At 28.6% G+C, this 17,477-nt stretch overlaps 1 protein-coding gene across 2 annotated transcripts in view; it reads right to left on the reverse strand.

Moving 5' to 3' along the window:
- Positions 1-2,231: 2,231 nt before the first annotated feature.
- The window catches only part of speck, a 93,904-nt gene continuing 78,658 nt past the window's right edge, over positions 2,232-17,477 (reverse strand). For both annotated transcript variants that reach the window (XM_065515073.1, XM_065515072.1), the window contains exons 2-4: positions 16,850-17,035; positions 6,649-6,801; positions 2,232-3,780 (exon numbers count right to left, since the gene is read on the reverse strand). In XM_065515073.1, the coding sequence (XP_065371145.1) occupies positions 3,352-3,780; positions 6,649-6,801; positions 16,850-16,996 (729 nt within the window). In that variant the 5' untranslated portion in view covers positions 16,997-17,035 and the 3' untranslated portion in view covers positions 2,232-3,351. The remainder of the gene's footprint in view (positions 3,781-6,648; positions 6,802-16,849; positions 17,036-17,477) is intronic.

Genomic DNA, 17,477 nt, shown 5'->3' on the forward strand with positions numbered 1-17,477 from the left:
CAATTTCATAGTCTAAAGAAGAATTGAATTCGATTTTCAAATAATACAAATTATTTCTTTGATTTACGGCCGGTATTTATAAATTTGTTAAAACAATTCAAAAAGTTTTTATTTCCATGTGTGTTGCTTATGTATTTATAAATACAAATGAGACAAACAATTAACGTGAAGAAAATAGCTTTGTTCAATAACTAAAAGTTGTTACTAGTTAGTAACAATTGTTACTGGAAAACCGTTCATTAACTCAAAAAACTAGCAAGTAGAGAAAAAATCAAGAGCGTATAAATTTTAGAGAGTGTTCTCTCGTTGCAAACTATTACAAGTTCTATTTTGAACTCGTAATAGTTAGCAGCTTATATTTGAAATGTTTTGTGTTATGTTTTATTTATTTACAATTTTATTTTTGTGGTGAAAAAATGTCGAGAAAACGAATTTTCAATAAAATTGAAAAAAATGTGAGTATTTATACATTATAAAAAGAATAAAATAAGAAAATGGTATGTATAAAACAATTGTTACTGGAAAAGCGTTCATTTACTTTTTACTATTTTTGAGAATTTAAGAGAGTAATTTTGTAAATTTTGATTTTATTCTCTCGTTGCAAGTATTTACTGGGAAAGTAAATGAACAGACTAATATAAAAAATAAATAAAATTTACAGAAAATCATCAACAATCAATACAAAAATATTTTCAATACTGCCGTGTAAACATGAAGTGTATTTTTCAAAATGATTTCTTGATAAACTGGATGATTTTAATAATATTAAGTGATTTATATAATAAATATAAATGATTTTCGGAAGCGGGCTTTATATGATCACCATAAAATTTTGCGACATGATTTCCGTATATATAAAACTTATTTGGAGTGAAATATCTTAAGAAATTACATTGACAGCAGCCAAGTCGAACTAAAATATTTTCTAATAATAAGAAAAATAATTATGTAAAGGTTTGCAAATATATTTACTTTTCGGATGCACTTTTAGAAATATTCTAGTATATTCTAAATAAACGCCTGCTTTGTTATTTCAAATATGCAAGTATTTTGCTTTCATTTATGACTCAAGTGATACGTTCTTCAGATTTATGAAAATCATGCCATTTTGATAATAAGTAGTTTGGATTTTAGACAACGATAAATAGTATGATTTCAATTCATAACATTTCTAAATAATTTTTTAAATAGTATGATTTTTTTCAATATAAAGCAATTATACAAAAATATTTTAACTACATTATTACGTAATGCAATTTATTATAAAATATCAACAAATTTATATAAAAAAACAAATAATTCCGTCATGTAAATTTTTATAATATTTATGAACATGTTCATAGGATTTTTTTAAAATTTTAAATATCGTCTTGCATGCGTTAAATTACACAGGTCAACAGCAAAAAAAGGCTTCACTAACCACTATATAGATTTGATGCATCATGGTTACCTAAGTACAAAAATGGTAAAAAAATTTAATTCTATGGATAGATTTTTCTTTAATTTTTTTTTTCTAAAATTGCGAATTTTGTATGTTTCTCCACATAATTTATGATAACTCAATAAGCGTTAGTCCGATATTATTGATAAACTTAAAAAAGTTCCAATTTACATAACCTTTAATCTGTTTATTTGTTGCGTTTTAATAGGCTCAGTAGTTTCGGAGTTATAATAACAAATTGAAGCAAAATATATATTTTTACGTGAAAAATGCATTATTTTTGTTGAAAAGCATAAAATATATTTTTTACGTGAAAATAGCTAATTTTTTTTTGTTAAAAAAATCATGAAAAATCGAAATCGGCAGAAATTGTTCAGATTTATTGCATTATCAAAAAGCAACATATAATGACAACAAAATGAGTAATAAACCTGAACCATTTCAGCCGTTTTCGATTTTTCATGAGTTTTTTAAAACAAAAAATTAGCTATTTTCACGTAAAAAATATATTTTATGCTTCAATTTGCGAAACTAAAATAATTTAAAATACTATCCATTTGATGCTCATGAAATAGTCAATTAATTAGATTTTTTTTTGTAAATTTAATTAACAACAAAATAGTTACTGCATTATAGACCGCAATTATTTCCCACATATATAAATATGTACTCACTTATTTATATACACTTGTAGTGGATATTTCTAGAGCATTTAATTAGTTCCAACCACAATTATGCTCACCACAAAATCACAGACAATTGTGGGGCTAGTAAATTGTAAACAATTCCATTAATTTAGGATATTTTGGCATTTTATTTATTTATTAAAACAATCATAACATTATAATAAAAATATTTAAAAATAACTTAAATATTAACAATATGTAATTATGCATGTAAAAAAAATAGTTATTGCCGCAATTTTAATTGCTGCTGCACAAATGAGCAAAATATCATACACAAGATTATTTAAACATAATTAATTTTGTATAATAAATACATGGGCATACATATTAATTGCAGGATTCAATATTATCATCAACATTCATCCATCTATTACCTTTCACAAAGTTACCACGGTGTCCTTGACAATTTCTCATTTATTTTAAAGTATACTTTTAGGATTTAACAAATTTATACTTTTTATATTAAACAGAACATGATATTCTTAATAAATTTTTTGGATAATGTAATTATGACAAATTAAGTTGTGAACGAATAAATGAATACCTTTTATTATTTAGAACATAATAAAATCATTAAAATATAAATGTATGTATATAATTACAATCTCTCTCTTTTCTCAGGATTATTAACAAACAAAGGATTTAAATAAATTCATATCATAGCATTCTTACAGCGGCGAACAAAATTATAAAACAATATTATTTACAACTTTGGATGAACTTCATATTAATGAATATGTTTTCAAATTCTAAGAACGTACCTATTTATGGTAAATGCTAAATGCATTTTGTTCGCCACTGTGTATTGAACTCTAATTTTAGTATCCTCACAAATTGTGAGAGTGAGAGATAGGATTAAGGAAATGTAAAATTATAAGGAAGGGTAGTTATTTTAATATGTATAATAAGTATTATTACTGACCAACACCAATGTAAAGTTTAACTTAATAAAAATCTAAAATCACATCAGAATTAATATTTCTATATTGTATTTTTAAATGTATTTATCATTAATTAACCACTAAAATCTAAAGTTTAACAGCATTTACAACCATTTTTCGGTAAATGATTGGGTGGGTTATTTTCTAGTATATCTGTTGTAATTTTTCAATTGTAATTATAAGTACATAATCATCATGTGTACCTACATATTATGCATCTCCGTTTAGTTTTAAGCTTTTCGTACAAGTACCCAGTGCCTTTCATTTGATTCAAACCAACTTTTTACAGCTGACTTTTCTTGATATCAGCAATTTCTTTGACCAATATACGGGCCGATACATGGGGTTCAGCTGGTGCAAGCACGACTTTATTATCAACTTTGTAATCGGCATAGTTAAGACGATATACCTCATGGAAACCCAATTTCTCCATAACACGGGCCGAATAGTGGCTGGAACATAAAACATGCATTACCGGAATGTTGTGTTCTCGCATGTAATCCAAAGTACATTCGGTGAGACGACCAGCAATGCCTAAGCCACGATAATTGGAATTGACCGAAAGAATTTTACCATCCATAATAACATCGGTGCCGGGATATAAATCAAATACATTGAAATCTCCCTCAATGAAATCCATTAATTGTAAAATTTTTCTGAATTTTGGATGATCACAGGATTCAGCGGATTGTTCATGTTCAGCATTGGGCGCCTGTGGAGAAATAAACATTTATATTTGCAAATTAGAATCATTTAATTTTTGATTATTATATCACTTTGGAGATTTTTATTAAATTTTAGTTCAAATTGCAGTAGTACAAAAAATAACTATAACCTTCCGTTGGACCTACGGACTACATAATACAGAATACCGACAAGGGATGATTGGGCCGCGAACTCTGTCCTAAGGGATGACGTGATCTCAATCTACACTGATGGTTCAAAGACAGAAAGAGGCACGGGCTCTTTCAATCAAGGCTCTTAACTCCAACGTGATCAGGTCGAAATGTCTTCTCAATTGTATCAAATCACTGGCACAACTGACACAACATCACGTCGAGTTGATATGGGTTCCAGGACACGAGGGCATCCGGGGAAATGAAGTATCTGATGAGTGCGCAACCAACGGGTCGTCCCTGGACGTATCTCTAGAGCAAAGGGATATTCACACTCCCCTGGTGACAGTATCGAGATTGATAGATGAATGGGCTTTGAGCGAGACGGAACTCAGGTGGTCAAATATCATCACTTGTAGAATATCCAGAATGCTCTGGCCCAAGCTGACAGAGGAAAGAACTAGGACTCTTTTGAATCTTAGCAGGAATTCGATCAGGCTTCTTACGGGTATAATTACTGGGCTCTGTATGATTGGACATATTTCGGAACGTATGGGTTACCCACGTTATAGCTACTGTAGAAGTTGTTTAGACGAAGAGGAGGAGGAATCGGTACAGCACCTTTTATGTGAATGCCCAGCCTTACAAGAGCATAGACTACTACATCTTGGTAGAGCTCTTTTCCATGATCTGGACTGTCTCAAAGATGTGTCACTACACCATTTCCAATTGTATTTCAGAAGTTTCTAATTGTATTTCAGAAATTTCCAATTGAATTTCAGAAATTTCTAATTATATTTCAGAAAATTCCAATTCAATTTCAGAAATTTCCATTTATATTTCAGAAATTTCCATTTATATTTCAGAAATTTCCAATTATATTTCAGAAATTTCCATTTATATTTCAGAATTTTCTAATTATATTTCAGAATTTTCCATTTATATTTCAGAAATTTCTAATTGTATTTCAGAAATTTCCAATTGTATTTCAGAATTTTCCAATTGTATTTCAGAAATTTCCATTTGTATTTCAGAATTTTTATTTTATACTTAAAAAGTTTCCAATTGTATTTCAGAATTTTCCAATTGTATTTCAGAAATATCCAATGGATATTTCTGAAATACAAATAGAAAATTCTGAAATACAATTGGAAAATTCTGAAATACAATTAGAAACATTTTAAATATAAATTAAAAATTCTGAAATACAAATGGAAATTTCTGAAATACAATTGGAAAATTCTGAAATACAATTAGAAAATTCTGAAATACAATTAGAAAGTTCTGAAATATAATTGGAATATTCTGAAATATAATTAGAAAATTCTGAAATATAATTAGAAATTTCTGAAATATAATTGGAAATTTCTGAAATATAAATGGAAATTTCTGAAATATAAATGGAAATTTCTGAAATTGAATTGGAATTTTCTGAAATATAATTAGAAATTTCTGAAATTCAATTGGAAATTTCCGAAATACAATTAGAAACTTCTGAAATACAATTGGAAATGGTGTAGTAAATATGATCAGGTTTATTAGAATTACCGGTTGGTTCCCACGGGGACCACAGGAATCACATAGTCAACGAAATTAAGGAGGGAAACTATTCTCACTTTATGTACGAATTTTCAGCATAAGGGAATAGTATTTCTAAGGGTATCACAATGGGCCACAAGGCCTCCGAGTGAACTCGCTAAATTGCGAGCACCATGAGTGGCAAGGGTATATCGTCCCCTTAATAAAACAATAGTGTATAAATATTTTGCCATTTCGAAATAATTGAGTTTAAAATTTTTGTGTTTTGACCCTCTTTGTGGAAGTAGAATTTCACTAAATTTTTACCACATATAGAATCAGTTATGTAGATTCTTATGCGGTGTATAAGCTTATACACTATTGTTTTATTGAGGGGACGATATATAAGTTTGTCATTTCCTTTGTACATTTCTACATTTTTCATTCGCAACCCCACAAAGTACATATATTCTGGATCGTTATAGATAGCGAAGTCGATATAGCCATGTCCGTCCGTATGTTGAAATCAACTTTCCGTAGCCCCCAAATATCTTACAAACATGATTGATACATCAATCAATATATCGGGAATTCTCCCCGGTCGGTTGATATTTGAAATCGATAAAATTGGACCAAAAAAGGCTGAGATATAAGGGAAAAAACCGGGACACCCTCGATTTTTGGCCTATTTTTATCTATATCTAGATTACTAAGTCATAAATATATAAACAATATGCATATCTAATGATAGATATTTCAAAGCCCACTGCAACGATGTATGTATATATGGCTATAATAAGTTGGACCTACTATGAGTCAAAATCGGGAAAAATATTTTTTAACCGGACTTTTTTCATAAATTTCTTTTTTTAAAGTATAATTTGGTGAAGGGTATATAAGATTCGGCATAGCCGAATTTAACTCTCTGACATGTTTTATTTTAAATCTTGGAATGCAACAAATCTAATAGAAATTGAATTAAAATATTTCTTCTTCATTCGGTTTTGTTTTTATTTTGCTTTTACTCATTTACAAAAATTGTCTTAAGGTTTTTTGCAATAGATTTGAATTAAAGACAAATTGAATCATTTAAAACATTTTGAAATCTATTTTGTAATGGATTTGAATTAAAGAAAACTTGATTGATTTAACAAGGAACCAATTTTATAAAGAATAAATTGTTAAAGGAATGAAGTATAGGAATAAATAATTATTTCAAAACTTACCGGACGATGCATGAGAGCATTCAAGAAGACTCCAATAATTTCACCGCTTTTGGTCACAGCCTTGTATGAGCAGCCGTCTTTTATACATTTTACGGAATATTCTTCCAATTCCTTGCATTCTCCCAAATTTAAATACGTATTTAATGGTTCATCCTGAAATTATACAAAATCCAAAAGAATAATTAAGTATTTAATAATTAACTAATTAAAGTAACAAAATAATTTAAACAAAAAAATATATTGTTTTTTGTCACATTTTAATTGCAAAGAATTTAAATTCAAGGGCCATTAACCTCTCTGGTTGTTTGATGATTTAATTGCATTTTATAAACCTGTACAAATTACTTTTAGAACCAGTTATTATACAATTAAAAAAAAAACATTTTATAATTACGACACTTATTGTGTACACCTTTAAATCAATTTCTTATTAGTATTCTTAATAGTTTTTTCTGTTTTTTGTTTTTGTTAAATTATAAAACTGTTGTGCATAACTTAAAATTTTGGATTTATCGAAAAAGAATTCATAGACGGATTTGAAACAATCAATAACACATTGTTTAATTTATATTGTTGTTTTTGTATTAATCAAATATTTTTGCTTTGTATTCATCCATATGGATTTGGATTTTTTTTAATCTAAAAAAATATTCAAATTTATTTACGTATTTGGAATATTTGATTTTATTATCGCGCATAAATATATTCAAACATTGTTTACTAAAAACAATTAATTGCAAAAACTTTCTATTGTTTTTATATAATGTACAGAAAAATAGTGAGTATATGCAATTTATAATTTCACTTGGTAACTATTAAATAAATGTCTGATGATTTAAATTTTGTTAAAGTACATATGTATATTCAAGGTTTTCTTGGATAGATTTTCCAAGAACTTTTATTTTTTAATTAAATTATTAACATATAAAATTTAAAGCGAAATTATTGTAAATTTCAAGGACTCATAATAATTAAGTGGCCTTTGATTGACCACTTTTGATTTATAGGTTCTTAAATATATAAGTGACAATACATTGGAAACTTTTCTACTAAAGCTACGTTTCCGCATACACCGTAATCGGCACCGAAAACGAAATTCCATACATTTGCACCGAAAAAAAGTACGTTTCTGAAATCGGCAACAAAAATTGAGAACGAAACGGCACCGATCAGTAACGAAAAACCTGTCATTTGGTATCGGAACGAAAACAACTTCAAGTAGGTTGTTTTCGGTGCTGTAGGAACGAAATAATTTTAATTATTTTTTTATTTCAAATTTAAAGAAAATGAATAAAAAAAATAAATTTTCTTTATTAGAAGAGAAAAAAATATATTTTGTAAAAAATATTGAAATTTTATTAAAAAACATTAAAAAATAATTTCATTTCTGTTTTATGCCGCAACGCACCCAACTGAAATGAAAACGATTCGGAAACGAGACGGTGACGAACACCAACGTTTTTCAGTTTCAGTTTTCGTTATCGGCGCCGATTACGGTGCATGCGGAATCCCAACTTAAAAGGGCCAGACAATTTATGTAAAAATGTAACCTAAATTAACATTATTTTGTCGATGCCATAATAATAAATACTTTTTAGTTTGTTTTCAATTTGCAGAATTTATTTGATAAAGTTGTCATTGTTTACTTCTATTATTTTCAAGAAAGGCAAACAAGCAAAGAAAATACGACTCTCCTCGAGTTGGCAATTTGATCACTGGAATTTAGGTATCACTAAAAGTCTTGGGAACAGCGAGAAGGCAAAACAAGTTAGACGTGGAACACAAAATTAAGGAATTAAGGCTGTTGAGTTGATGGTTTCAGGAATATCTCAGGATGTAATACAAAACAATGGAAAACTGGTTCTAATTATAATTTTACCAAGGTTCAGACTATCACGGTTACGGAAGTGTGAATTTTTCCTATCAGACTGTGCGAAACATTTAGATATTATTCCATATTTATAATCAGACACTTAGTAATAGAATTATTAGATCGAGGATTGTCAGCCGTTGTTGCTACAAGTTCTCAACGAACAATACGTATTGAAACTGTGGATGAATTAGTACGGTTCGGAGCAGATATTGGAATGGACATCAGTTATGAGTATGTAAGGGATGAATTCCTACTTGATGCACAGTTTTCAGGGTTGTATACAGGCGAAAACCATGTAGGCATTTATGAGAAACAGGATATTGTGGTGAATATTTATATTATATATATATGATCTTAGAAGTGTCTTAATGAAGATTCGACTATGCGAGCATTATATTTCCAGATAGTATGGTGAGAAAGGGCGGAACATCCTTCACTATCTCTGTTGTCTTAAATGTTTTGGCTCCCAACATAACCTACGTATTATTCTGTGATCCAACTAATCATGGAAACTGAATATATAGCATGGTATTTAAATGGCTTCCATTCTAAGCTGATTAATTGGATATACACGATATTGACTTATTGATTGACAGGGGTTAAAACTTTCGGTATGGCTTTCGAATTACAATGCTGTATCGTAATTTTTGTATTTAATATGTTATACGTCTCTCCCAAAATGTGTCTGTTAATGATATATGGCGAATATATAGTGGGGGGACACAGTAGCACAATTTTGCTTTAGCTTGTGAAGTGGGCTTCGACATGTAACATTTTCCGATTGCAAAGATTTTTATATTTTTTATAGTTAGACAACTAAATTACCAATAATATACAAACGATTTTAGAGCAATTATTATGGATCCAAAAATAAACGATTTTCAATTCAAAAATAGTAGATTTTTGCTGCTTTTTGGACGAAAAGATGACTTAACTCTTTTTTTATTATAAAAAACCTTTATTTAGGAACATATAACAATTTTATGCTTTTCTGTAGGGCATCTTCGCGGAGAAGATTTTGGTGTAAAAAACATGTCCTATTTTACAAATATGTCGCCCTTTTGCTCTTCGGAATTTGACCTATATTTTTTAACAAAATTTCAACTTTGGCCCACATGTTCTAAAATCCCAAAGCTGGGATCAGAAAACGAAAAGTAGCTTTGGAAACCATGGTGTGTTCCATATTTATCCTCAAATTATTTTCTAAGTCACGAAGGAAAAGTGGACCCTATGGGCAAAATTTTAAAAAATACCAATTTTGGTATTTGGTATTTATCAAGCCAATTTTTAGGAATTGCGGGATTCCTTTTAACCTTTTGACAAGTTTTTGTACACTTTGTTATTTAGAATGACAAATTTAAAAAACATTGAAAATTTCATTGAGTTTTGTTAATATATAAAGATTTTGTTATATATTATTGAGTTTCTAAAACTAAAATTTTAATAATATTGCAAATGAACTTATTCTGTTCTATATATTACAAAATTGCATTCAAATTAATTGATAATATTTTTATCTTAAACAAATTACATATAACAAAATCCCAAACCTAAATGTTCGTTAAACCAAAAATATTTTAAAGTTTTCTAAAAATATTAAATTTGGTAGTAGTAAACTTTTTAATATCACACCATTGGCCATTAGCTTAATTTGTATGCATAAATGTATGAATGAATGAACAAGTGCAAATTTAAATATGTATATAAACATATATTGGAATCACGTATAAATTCTTATAAATAGTTTTATCTACACAAATCTAAGCCAACCAACGAACCTGCCACCCACCTCACTTAACTGCTTTTAACTTAGAACAACCAAAACAACAGAAAAATAAAACACACGACAAATAATAATCTCAGACATGTGCATGGATTTTCATTTTCATTAATTAATAGCAGTAGTGGAGCAAATAATGAACAAAAAAAAAAACATCTACAAATATGTATAAATAAATAAATTCATTTATTCATATTAAAATGTAAACACTCCTTCAATTATTGTTTTAGTACGAGAATACGAACGACGACTATGAATACAATGGGTTGCACTTATTTTGCTTTAATTTTGTGTCTAAATTTAATTAATCACTCATGCCATCAACACGTAGAATGTAAAATGCAAAAAAAATAATAATAATAGACAACTAACTACATTTAATTTGACTTCACCCTCTGTTCGGTGACTGATTACAGGTGGTTCTGAATCAAATGTTATTATTATTATTCTAGACTTAATAATAAATATAGGTAAGTACTCGTACTTATTGCAATACACGTTCAAATTACTACATATAACGATCTATAATGGATGTAGGTAGGTAAGTAAGTATGTATGTATTTTGAATTTAAATCACAGCTACAATAAATACTCCAGATGTGCTAAAATATTTTACAGTATGGATTGACGTAACTAGATTTCACTATAATATAATGTGTTTTTAAAACGTTTTGTAATGAGTGTAATATTTGCGTTGTGAAGTGTAAGCTATTTAGAAAACAAATCGAAATCAGAGACAGATTTCAGAATTTCTCGGTAATACTGAAAGAGCTCGTATCAGTTAACTTGTCCAATTGTGACAAAATTTATTAAAAAAATATCAATTAATTTGAATACAATTCTTTGATATTTCTGTGTTATTCCTCCTTTTTAATCTATATTTATCGAATAGGAAACCAAATTTTCCAGACTTTTTCAATTCCTGGGAATCCCTGTGAATTTTTTAATAATAAATTAAGGCTAAAACCAATTTTTCAAATAATCAGTTCAAATTCCATTATTTTTATTATAATTATAATTAGTTAAAAGATTTACGGGGACCGACTAAAATAAATTTTGGAAAAAAATGTGTATTTCTATTCGAAAGAGAAATTTTTCAAATCATATAAACAAATTTAAATCAATATTTTCTCTGAATATTAATACCCCCATTAATACAAAGCCTGGTTATGCCTTAACTAATAGTTATACTGTCGGTTAAAATTATTTATGTATGAAAACTGTCAGTATAACTATTAGTTAACCCATAACCAGCCTACGTGTTAATGGGGGTAAGAAGTTTTAATGTTAAGCTTAGTAATTGTATTAAGAACTATTATTCTATTAAGAATTTAAGTTTGTATTAAGTCGACCAATTTGAAAATTTAATTTTCCTTGTTTAAGTAAACATTTTGCTTTCGTTGTCACACATTGAAAATAGATTTGGTTGTGATAAACGAATTTATTGCTAATCAAATGATTCAGGGTGCGTTCGTAAATGTAGTAATATTGCATTGCAGCAATGAAAGTTTTTTAATGCATATTGATGGAAGTAAAGCCGCAAATTTATGCAACTACCTCCTCATTTAGTTTGATGTTGGAAAAGTTTGCAGGTCGTTGCATCAGTGATGCACAAATTTACTTCATTAACAAACGCAACCTCAGTCTAAAAAACCAAAATTTTCTATTGTGTTTAAAAAATTTTAGTTGGGTGAACTGATTTTCTGTTGATAGATTAGAAAAATTCTATGGATATAATCAAATCATTGGATTGGCGATATCCATCTATCAGTGTGTTGGCGGAAAGAAGTTTTTCGAAGTCCCGAGATATCGTATGGACCATGTGGTATCAATATATCATAAAATATAGTCATAATAAGTTTGGTAATGAAAATTACATAAACAAAACTTAAACACGAATTCCTCGATTATTGAAAATATTCTCGAACGTGTATCTGTTATATTGATATCAACAATATTTGAGTTACCCCCATTTTCTCAATATCTGGTTATCGTTTTTCGTAACGATAAACCTCCAATTAACAGAACTGTCAGTTTATCGTCACAATGTGAACTTCTATCTTCCCCTTTATGGATGTTCCAAGTTCTTTTTAAAGAATGCATTAGTTTAAAAGTTACATATGGCGAGAACCGAACCCGGAACGCCTATACTGATAAACTAGCACACCACTAACTAGTTTTTTCCTTTTATCTCAGCCATTTGTGGACCGATTTTTTCGATTTTAAATAGCAATCGAGCCGGAATTGATGTCTGAATCGTGTATGTAAGTAATTTTGGGACTTCGGAAAGTTGATTTCAACAGACAGAAAGACGGACATGGCTTAATCGACTCCGCTATCTATGTAAAAAATCCAGAATATATATCCAGAAATTATATTGTGGAAATAACAAACGGAATGACAAACTTATAACTTGCTATATTTTATTGTTTTCGCACGAAAATCAGTTTAGAGTTGATGGATGGGCTCTGCAAAATTTTCACTAGTTCCAAAGAAGTTAAGTATAATCACTTTTACAGCTCAAATTCTAAAGATTCATTATTTTTACTGATACTTATTTTTTGCCTCTTGGTGAGTTCTTTTTTGCAGGGTTTGAATTGGTTTTAGTTAATGAAAATAAAATATTAAACAAAATGAAGTTAAATTTACCCTTAACGATAATCAAGATTTCACTGTTAGATATTTATTACCACAGTGCTCGTACTCTAACAATATACATATCTATTAATTTTTCAGCTTCACCATTAAATACAAAATAATTCAATAATGCAAATGCTTTCAACTTTGTTGTTGCATGTAAAAATGCAAAACAGAGTTAAATGTTTCTCGTAAATGGTTGCCTACGAGTTTGACACCTTTTAACTTTAATTTATCTAAAATATTCTAATTCTAATACACTACACTAATCGAATACGAAAAATTGTTGAGACGTGTAATTGTCCAGCAGTATTTATTTGGTCTATTGTTTCAGTATTTGGACTCTGACGTTGTTGTTGTTTTTGTTGTCATGATTTTATGTTGTCTCATTTAGGAACTGGGTAATAATTTATTATGGCACCTTAATTGCTTTCGATATCAATCGATTGTTCGTTATTTATGACTTAATACAACGACAGCACAAAATATTTTCCAAAATTAAACAAAGCTACTAAATTACTAATTGAATGCAAGCAATTTGGTATAAAATTCATGTTTTAAGGAAATATTACGAATACCGAGAATTGAATTGAAAGTCATTTCATTTGTTCAGTAGTTTTTAATGCGATTTATATGCAAATTACCCAAGTAATCTTCAAATAAATAATAATAGTTTTTCGTATGTAAATATAATAGTACTTAATAGTTTATCTATTGTGTGAGTTTTTTTCTGGCTAAAATCTGAAAAGTAATTAAAAAAATTTAATATTGAAAATTGTTAAATCTACACGAAAATCGTGTGTTGGCATAAATTAGTTTAGCTGATCTTTAACTTTTCAATAAAAAATATTTAAATTGATGGTAATTAAACCTTTTAAAAAATAAAAAAAATAATTTTAATAATCAAATATTAATTTTTTTTATAAAAATATGTGGTTTAAATAATGGGAGCTCGCTTTAACAATTTCGCGTATATAGCTTTTGTCACCTAGTATGGAACATGCCAATTTCCATAAATACATATTTATATACATATGTATGTATATTTAATACAATTACCCTTTTAACAATAAATTAACGATAGAAATAATAAACACCTGGTTACCCCCATATAAGTGTATGTTTTATTTTATCCACACGAATGTGTATTTTTCCAAAAGGTGCAAAATTAATTAATAAAATCGATTCAATTTCACTGAACATTTGTTTTTTATGGAAAAATTTCTTTACTTTTCCATTAAATTTTAAGATATAAACAAATCAAATTGCAAACAAGTCATTGTGATATTTCGGCAGTGCCGAATTTTATTTACCTTTCAACTTATTACAAAAAAAATATATTTTTTTCTAGAATTTTTTGTATTTATTTGAAATCAAGTTAGTCCGTTTTTTGTGAAAAATTAGCCAATATGTCAGGCATTTTCTCCAAACGGGGTCCTTTCGACTCTACTTGACAGCTTGTGAGCAGTGAACTACCACTTTAACCATCTCAGGAATAAAGAGTCGTATTATTACATTAATAAGGGTCCTCATGTAAACATTAACCCTCTAATCCGCAAGAGTGCCCCAAGACATGCATTACAAAACACCAATTATCTCAATTCAGTTACAGATTTGTTAACATTTCCCTCGAAGGTCGAAATACATTCCGACTTTTAGTTTTTGTTCTGTCATAATTTTAGCACGTGGAATTTTGTGTGTGATTTTTTTTTAAATCAAAGTTTTACTAACTTTTAGTTGCCCGATCGATTCTTCTTACAGTCTATGAATATGTAAATGTTAAACAATTAACAAAAAGTTTATTGATAACGCAAAAACTAAGGGGTGCCTGAGGGCACCGTTGCGGGTTGCGGATAAATTTATCGGCGTGTTATATTTCATAGTTTTTTACATTTTTGTTATAGAAAGTAAATCATATTTTCTAACTTTTTGTATATTTTTTTATAAGTTTGTCCATAATAAAAAAAATTATATTTACATCTTATTGTTTACACCTAAACCGGCAACGATGTCCTGAGGCACTCTTCACCTTTTTGCACCTGGTTCCTAAACTTAATTTGCAAATTAGCTTCTAATGACTGTTCTGAGTTTATTGGGTCATAATTACCCTAAATTATTCGACAACTTTTTTTTAGCTTTTTAAAGTTTGCGTGTTATAGGGTTAAAATGCCGTGCAACCTGTGCAATCTGTGTAAATTGTACATACCCGAGGTGTCCTACTTTGGGGAGCGCTTTCCTCGCCACTGGAGGGCCCATGAGGTCCAAACTCAAAACTAAAACTCGAAAACACTTCCTCTTTGTTTTACACAAATGGGAAACTTAAGCGTTCAAACAGTCGTGTTAAAAATTAAAAGGCATTTTCCCAGAAAATCACCTATTGTCGATCCATTTTTTACAGCATTGGAGGTTTCACTTATATATCGGTAATTTATGGTCCGATTTGGATGATTATTTCAACTTAAATACGATTCCTGTTGCCCCAAGATATCTTAACATTATCCTGTACTCCAAAAATTAAACGCAAATGATAATATTTCAAATTTTGTTTTTACACTCATGAGATGTAACACGAGTCTCGGAATGATTCTTACAAATAAATTGATTACATCTCGAATATTTGAACAACGTCTTTTTTTAAATCATCATGTTTGGACAGTTTTGACCCATAAGTACAGGATAAAGGTTAATGAGTTACATTTGGTATCATGCATATAACAAGACATCATGAGCATTTTGTAATTAAAAATCCTTCCATAGATGACTAAGATATGAACTACAAACCTTACAAATATGTGTGTTATTTCTTAATTTCATTTTGATCCAACAAGCTATGAAATATATAACCGTTTAATTGATTTGTGAAGGTAGGTAGGGCTTTAATAGGTTTCGTCGGGCAAGTTCAATGATTTATTGGATATTTGACAAAGTGGTTACAGTGACGAAATATGGTAAGTTTTTAAGAAAATTTATATTTATGAGCCTTACTAAGTTCTATCAAATCATATACAAAACTGAGACCTATAATTTGACATAAAAGACGGACGGTCAATATTATTGACCGTATTGTGATACTGTAGGGTACATACAAATTGTTTAAATTAAATTCAAAACAAATGTTTGCAAATTGTACGCATCACTAGTAATTATTCAAATTCATATTGAAATTGAAATTCATAAATATAGAATCGTTTCAAAATTGTTTTAATTTTGCACCGACGTTTTATTTTCTATAAACAACAGTGTGAAAAATAAATTAAAAGCGATGAATACGTGATACGACATACAGCAGAAGTACGCATACCGTAACTGATTGATGAAGTACGTGCGATGAAGAGCTGTTAATATATGAATTCGTTATTTAAAATAAAATGTCTAAAGAAGTTTACATTTTTATCGTGATTAGGGATAAGGCTTTCAGAATTTGGATTCGGAGAGCTGTTAATAGCAACCAATAGCGACCATATTAATGTCAAATCCGATTTATTAAATTTTAAAAAGAAAATGACAAGAATTATAATCTGTATTTGAGGATAAGAATTTGACTTTTCAAATTTAATTTATGAATATTGCATTTTCATTCCTTTAACTCTCTGCCAGCACTGTATGTTTTAATTCCTAGATACTTTTGTTTATTTTAACGTACAAGACGTATTATTTTCGATATTAAAAAAAAAATGTTAATGAGATTTATTCTAAATATTGCATAGCTCAATTAAATTTATTGAAACAATTGTTAAAATATTATTTAAAATCGGGCGAGCGAACAAATGTTTCAAATATATTGACACTAGCAAATGTTTTAGCAAAAGCAAAGTTTTTGCAAAACATTTTTTATTTTACTGTTTGTTTATTTATGTTACCAGTATGTTTTAATGGAAATTTGACATTGAAAAGGAAAGTTCCAAACTCACCTTAAAGAAAAATGTTTTCAACATTTCAACAACTTTATCAGAATCTTCGGTGGTTACGGTTTCAACTGTATAGGGTAAATCATCGGATTTTTGTGTTTGTGTGGTGGTGGTGGTGGCCGATGAGGATACATTTAAAACACTGTCCATTTTTTGGGTAAGTCTCGCAATTGGATATAAATCCGAAAGCTGAAAATGAAAACAAAGAAAAATATCAATTAAATACATCGTAGTAAAATTTAAATTTTATTATAATTACTGTGTAATAATTCAAGGAATAACATTTTAAAGCAATTTAGACAATTGACAAATTGCAATGCATTTTCTACCCTGTCATGGGCGTCATCAACAATCTTTATTGTCAAGATATATTGTAAATATCATCTATTTAACTTTCCATTATTGAGAAATAGAATATTGGAAACCAAATTTATATTTATTTATTTATTTACATGCTTTTGAGCCTAATTATATTTACTTTCAAATCATAAAATGAAAAGTTCGAATAATCACTAAAAATCTTAATTAAATTTTGAAATCGATAATGAATTTGTGCTTAATATATTCTTGGAATAGTAAGTTTATTCCAATATTTAAAACATCTAAATTTGTTTACATCGAATAAAACGAT

The sequence above is a fragment of the Calliphora vicina genome, chromosome 1, assembly GCF_958450345.1.
Source record: "Calliphora vicina chromosome 1, idCalVici1.1, whole genome shotgun sequence".
Taxonomy (NCBI): domain Eukaryota; kingdom Metazoa; phylum Arthropoda; class Insecta; order Diptera; family Calliphoridae; genus Calliphora; species Calliphora vicina.